General features: G+C 39.3%; 1 protein-coding gene across 1 annotated transcript in view; it reads right to left on the reverse strand.

The window, feature by feature from the left end:
* TMEM171 (transmembrane protein 171) overlaps positions 1-3047 on the reverse strand; it is an 8619-nt gene extending 5572 nt beyond the window's left edge. Inside the window, exons 1-2 of the mRNA XM_010006372.1 lie at positions 2384-3047; positions 567-705 (exon numbers count right to left, since the gene is read on the reverse strand). Coding sequence (XP_010004674.1) covers positions 567-705; positions 2384-3014 — 770 coding nt within the window. The 5' untranslated portion in view covers positions 3015-3047. The remainder of the gene's footprint in view (positions 1-566; positions 706-2383) is intronic.
* Between the last annotated feature and the right edge of the window lie 3419 nt (positions 3048-6466).

The following is a 6466-nucleotide window of genomic DNA, read 5'->3' on the forward strand; positions in this document are numbered from 1 at the left end:
TGTCAAGGTATCCTTTTATCTTGACACAGTGTCACAGAAGAACAAGACAGACCAGCAGAGCACGTCTCACTTCCTCAAGGCAGTGAGATAATGGTTACAGGGAGAACTGAACACACTAAAGTGTTCCCAGGGCCTATGAACAGGTATCATGAGGACTCACTGCATAGGTTCTACAGACACTTCTTAAAATCTGGCAATGTGGATATCATGTCACTGGGGCACTGCTCTCAGGGACACCTTCTGTTGAATGAGCTGCCAAAGAAGTCTAATCTAAGTATATTTAGATAAGGTGACTAATTAAGGCTTTGTTTTTACTTCAGAAGTTCTCTTCAGCCATAATTAATTCATAAAAATTTAACCTTCATGAAGGATACACTGTAGCTTGTGATTCCCCTTTGATACTAGCCTATTTTAATGCCATTTCAAGAAAGGTACCTGAGATAAGTTGAGTGATGCACTAGAAAACTTTGCAATGCCTGGTAGAGAGTCAGCTCACAGTGATTATGGTCTTGGATACCTTGAGAAACATCTCAGATTTCCAAGAACAGTGAAGAAAACAGTTTTACCCATTGCTGAAGATAGAGTGGTATGGTGGAGGACTTTCACTTCTAGGCAAATCACTTGACATGAGACGTGTCATGGTTGGTGACACAGCATCAGCAAAATAAGGAGGTGGTGGAGGCGGGAATACCATGACAGCATCACCTATAGAAAAAAAACCCAGCAGTTACTATGACTGAAAAATTTAGCACCGCTGTTTACTCTTAACTGTATCCTAGAATACTTCCTGTCTTCAAAATTACTGGATTACTGGATTTATACTTGTCTACCTTTTAAGATAATGTGCAATGATCCCACATACAGAACTGTTATATCCTGGGCTGCTTGAGTATACTGGAGGTACATCCAAAATAAAAATTATCCCAAAATCAACATGCAGCGTATTAAAAATTGGAAGATTTAATTGAGAAAACACGGTTGGGAAGGAAAAGTGTTCCATTTAGCCAAGAGACACAAACCTCTTCACTACTAGCTGTCTTCAGAAACCTGAAGTGCAAAGCACACAGTCACTGTTGGCTCATTTTAAGGATATGCAACTATTTTGTTTCCCTCATGTACCTAAAACAGGGCAGTTGAAGTCTCTCCACATCTACTGCAGTGTTGTAACAAAATATTTGAATCATGTTTCTGATGACTCACTGTGTGTGCCTTCAGTTTCCCTACTAAATTACTTGCAGCTGAAGGAACACTACTAACATTAGTATGATGACACTATTGATACACAATTCACAATTAAGTGTACTGTGCAGCATTACCTGCCAATTTCAACTTTGTAATTGAAGAGTTTCAAATTTATTTATTTTTTAAAGAGAAAGTTTATATCAGTCACTGAGCTTGCATAATTCATATAAACATTAACAGTAGCTTGGCACCTTTTTTCCTTTGTAATTTGTGTGAAGGCACAAGTCAGGGAGCATCAGAAACCTTGAGTGGGGTAGCAGGGGTCTTCTAGCTGAGTTACCACTGTTCCAGAACATCACTTTGCCAACTGGACTTCAGCCTTCAGCATTGCAGTTTTTCTGATGGAAGTGTAAAAGGAATCCACTATTTTTCCTTCCGTGCCTTTAAAGACAATCTGAATTCCTTTCTGTGACCCTTTGGTTTATCCTCATGGTAGAAAAACTCACTTTAAACCCTCACGTTAGCTGAGGATCGCCAGGTTACAGGTCTATGCATAGGTCAGACAGGCAGAAGGAAAAAACTTCTTGCATAATGAATTTGAAGTCCAGTCAGACAGATAACAGTAAAGCAATGGTATGCCTTTCTGAGAGCTAGAGAGTTACCAGAACTATCTATGCAGAGAATGTATTCATGGGGTAATAAAAGCAGTGCTCAAATACTGTACAATTAACATAAGCAACCTGAAATTACATCTCTGATAGAAGATGTAGCCATGATTTAAAAACCCTACAATACACTGCTTATGAATCAGATTTGCCTTTTTAAAGAGTCAGAGCTCAAGCCTAAAATAAATCTTAAATACAGTCACAGAAGTCATCAGACCCATGATTTGCAGTGTCAGCTACAGACTTTGGGAAAGGAAGTGGGATTGGTGTCACCTGTATTAGATTATGCAGCTTCTTTTGCACAGATAGATATTTATTTTTATGCCAAAGGAGAGGTTTTGTCTTTGAGAGAAAGGTAACTGAACTGACCATACAGAAAACACAGGCGACAAAACAGTATTTTTCTGGTTTGGCTGGTTTAACGTGCCAGAACTGACCTGCTTAGAGCTCACATGAGTAACAGTCAGAGGTAAATCATTAGTGGAAAAAGACCCTTACTAACTCTCAAATGTAAAGTTCACACATTATTTACCCACCTACTGTAACCTGAAAAGATTCAGGGCTCTGAGGATGTTCTTCACTTTCAAAAGATTCTTGGTTGAGATTTAAGCTTTGTTTCTTTTTAACATGAGCTATCACGAAGAAGCACAACCCAGTGAGCACAATCAAAGGTCCCATGATTTGGAGCGACAGAAATCCACAGCCCTGGAGATTCACATCAGAACTGCCGGTGTGATTGAGCTGTATGCTGTGCCAGCTGGGGCTGCAGCCAGGAACCCAAATGCCCAGGATGCTAATTAGCATTCCACTAGTTAAAAACAGGAATCCGAATATGAGAAACTGGGCAAACTGACAGCTCCCACGACAAAAAACAAGGCTGTACACCTGCTCATTTTGCAATTGTCTTTGTCTTATATACAGCCTGGCCCTTGATCGTGCAAGTAAAACACAAACCAGTCCAGTTACAGCCAACACAGGCCCAGCAGCCTTAAGGACCTCATTACAGTCACTGAAGGTTCCAGATGGGCATGACTGGAGAATAAAGACTGAAAGCAGGAATCCAGCACAGAGCAACAGAGCTCCAAAAACAAAAAGGAAAAAAATAAGTTTCCCATGTTGTCCATTATTTCCTTCACCTCCAGGTGCAGGAACAGCCACTGGATACATTACAACAGAGTTTCCTCAAGCAGACGAGTTGTTTTTGTTTGTTCGTTTGTTTCCTGTTAGCATTAAGTGGCAGAAAACTACAGTAGATCTGTGAACATGAAAATACACAAATCAAAAGAAGAAAAAAAACAGTGGGACTAGCTACACTACAATATTTAGGTCTGCATTTGCTACTCATCCTATATGATATACTCCTGGTGTTTTGCAGTAACTCAACTACAGATTAAAAGGCCTAATCAAGTTTGCTGCTGTTAAATGCCAATAACAAGACAGAACTCCAGTTAGACCAAAAAAAACTGTAATTGCTGTTGTGCAGCTAAAATACATGGGTTTTTTAGATACAGTGTTATGTTTTTATTTTTAAAGGCTGAATCTTGAGAACAAGGACAGGCTAGCTTTCTCTCAAAAAAATAAAGCTAGGGGAAATTTCTGTAGTGAATGGCAGGAAATGACAACTCTTGAGAGAAAGAATATTAATGCAAGTGAATATTGGTAACTATTGGAATTTTGACCAAGTAAATCTTCTAATACATACCTTTTCAAAGCCCATAAATCTTGCTTCTCCTTCCACAGGCAACAGAGAGCTTTCTGTTTCTCTCCTTAAATCAGTATCATGCCATATACAACTGCAAGAGCAAGTACACAAAATTTTGGTTCTGTTTTGAAAGAACAACAAAAAAAGTGCCATACTCAACACTGTGTTGCTCAAGTCTCACTCACTGCATAGTTAGAGACGGTAGGCATACTGCTCCCACACTTCCTTTCAGCCTCCCCTACTCCTGAATCCTTTGTCTGTGCTCCAAAAAACCTTTAAAAAGAATTATAATTGAGCTGGCTCCCAGAAGACTTCTAAGCCACAGAAATCTAGATTCAGAAGTAAAATGTAAGAAAACAGAAACTTGTGCTGGGGCCAATAATAGCTCATATGGGACTATGCATGACAAATCTTTTGTCTCAAAATGAGACAGAGAAAACCTGACTTAAAGTTAGGACAGGGCACCATTCAGTGAGCTCAAGGGAAAAAATAAAACAATATACTTTTGCCATTATCCACAAGGAAGTTTGTGCTGCTTGACACTCTGGCCTACAGGCCTCAGATGGACACCTGTACAACATACCACAGTGACTAGCAAGCATGGAGATCTCACTCCAAGTGGCTACCGTCTACCAAAAGTCAACCTAAAACTCAAAGGAACTTCAGATTATGGAAAAAAACAAATCTGGATGGACCAGGAGAAAGGCATCTACCATATTGCAGTGTTTTAACACCAGCAATCTCCCATAACAGACTTCATCTGTGACTTGGATATATGAGGAAAGATATAGAAGGACTGGAGGAATCAGACACAGAAGGAAGCAAAGAACCACCTTAGTTACTTCTGTTTGTTAGTTAACCTTCATCCTTTCCTCTACCAGCTTCCACTGCCCTGCTACTGGAAGCTAAAAGTCAAATTAGATGGACTCCTCTTACGTATGCCTCAACAACAGTTATTGCCCAAGAAAAAACAAGTACTATGTGATTTCTGGAAGCAAACTGTTGAACGTTATGTCAGCCACAACAACCTTTGTGTCACTCAGTCCCCGTAACAGCAGTGCCCCACTGGGATGAAAACAAAATACAACCATAAAATCCACTACGCACTCAAATACATAGCTATCTGTCTGCAATGTAAGGCAATCTATCAAGTCACTCAGCCACTTGTAAGACCAAGACCCAACTAACAAATTGGTCTGACATATCTGAGTGATTAAGTTATCAGATGTTTTACTGCTGAGCATCAAACTTGACTCCCAGCAGCATGGGGAAAGTAGAGAGCAGCATGCAGGTAAGAGATATGGTAAGCATGACACCGATGAGCAAGGAAACAGGCTGCACAACACAGCAAGAATGCCACTGCAGGAAGCAACAATGTCTCCCAGATGCCTACCTCCCATAGCAAGACTGAGGGACCTCTCTTAATGCATTCAGCTATTGTGGTCAGCTAATTTGTAACCTATATCTGCTAAGTGTTTCATCACTGTTCTGAATGCAGTCTATCCTTCTACTAAGATTGGCTCTGAAAATTGCCTCCTTGGTGGAAGAGTCACAGCTTCACTCTGGAAAAAAAGATGGTTATGAAGAGCACTAAAGGTAGGACAGTAACTCACAAAAAAAGAATTTCCCTATACATCAATCTGAAGACTGTAGTCATGCACATTTTCAATACTGCATGAGCTGGAGTCCCTTTGAAGGCACTACTTCCAAGCAGAGGAAATGGATTACATTGGTAATTTCTCCTTCCTCAGTTTCACAGGTTGTTTTCTCATAACTGCATATGATCTTCCATGTCTAGACATTTTCCCCATTTTCCTAACTGATCTAAGGTGGCTCAGATTTCCTGACCTACCAACAAATGCAAAAAACTGAGTAAAGTGCCTCGAAATAAGAAAAAAAAAAAGGAAAAGAGAAAACACCAGCAAAGCCCATTTTCAGACTCAACAGTCTTTGGATATTTTTCTGCTGAGGTACACTAACCATTATAACATCTACACATGTATAATTAGAGAGAGAAGTTTGAATGCTTTCTTCACAGTTGCCTCTAGGGAAGAAAACATGGACATAAGTACAAGTAAATTAGAACAAGATTAAATAATGTGAAGGAAAAAAAAAATTAAACATTTAGTCCTTAAAAAGAAAAATCTAGAGATTTCTTCTCATTACTCCAACACAGTGCCTGCTTCTCTTCCACCAATCTTGTTGCTAAGAGATTAAGTAAAAACACACATTAGAAGTGTATGCATATTTTCTTAATTCTTTCAGGCCACTAAAGAAGGAACATCCAGAACAGTCTGTTGTGGCTTTTAAGATGAAAGCCACAGATTTAATGACACAAAAATCCAAGAGAGGACTAATTTTCATGTATGCTACCACCAAATTTTAACAGAAAAAAAAACATGCAAGATTGACCCCTGTCTGAGAGCAGACATGGAAATATCAGCTCAGAAACTACTGGAACAAAATCCAGTAGTGTGGAGGCAGTTAAGTATAAGGGAAAAAGGAACTGGAAGCATAATTTGCAAAGGAAGTCTGGTTATGAGCTTAAGTGATATAGAGCTTTACCCTTTTGGAAGTCTAGTCCATGCCAGGTATACAGAACAGGAAATAACATCACAATTTCTTGTCCTTCTTCTGTGTAACACTTGTAATACAACTTTCACATTTTGGCTGACTCCAAGATTTTTAAAATGCAAGTTTTAATGATGAAACTGGGACTTCTTGATTTCTGTTTCAACTTTCAGAGTTCATATTGCCCAAGATTTCCACTGCAAACACCAGGGCTATGAATTTACTCTGCCTTACTCATATGAAATTTGATAGCCTCATGCAGTCATACGAAGTTAGGAACTGAAGACTTAAAAAGTAATGGAAGAATTAAAATACTGCTGTCCCTCTGCTCTGTGTTTCCCAGACT

The sequence above is a fragment of the Chaetura pelagica genome, unplaced genomic scaffold (genome assembly GCF_000747805.2).
Source record: "Chaetura pelagica isolate M959 unplaced genomic scaffold, ChaPel_1.0 scaffold559, whole genome shotgun sequence".
Lineage (NCBI taxonomy): Eukaryota > Metazoa > Chordata > Aves > Apodiformes > Apodidae > Chaetura > Chaetura pelagica.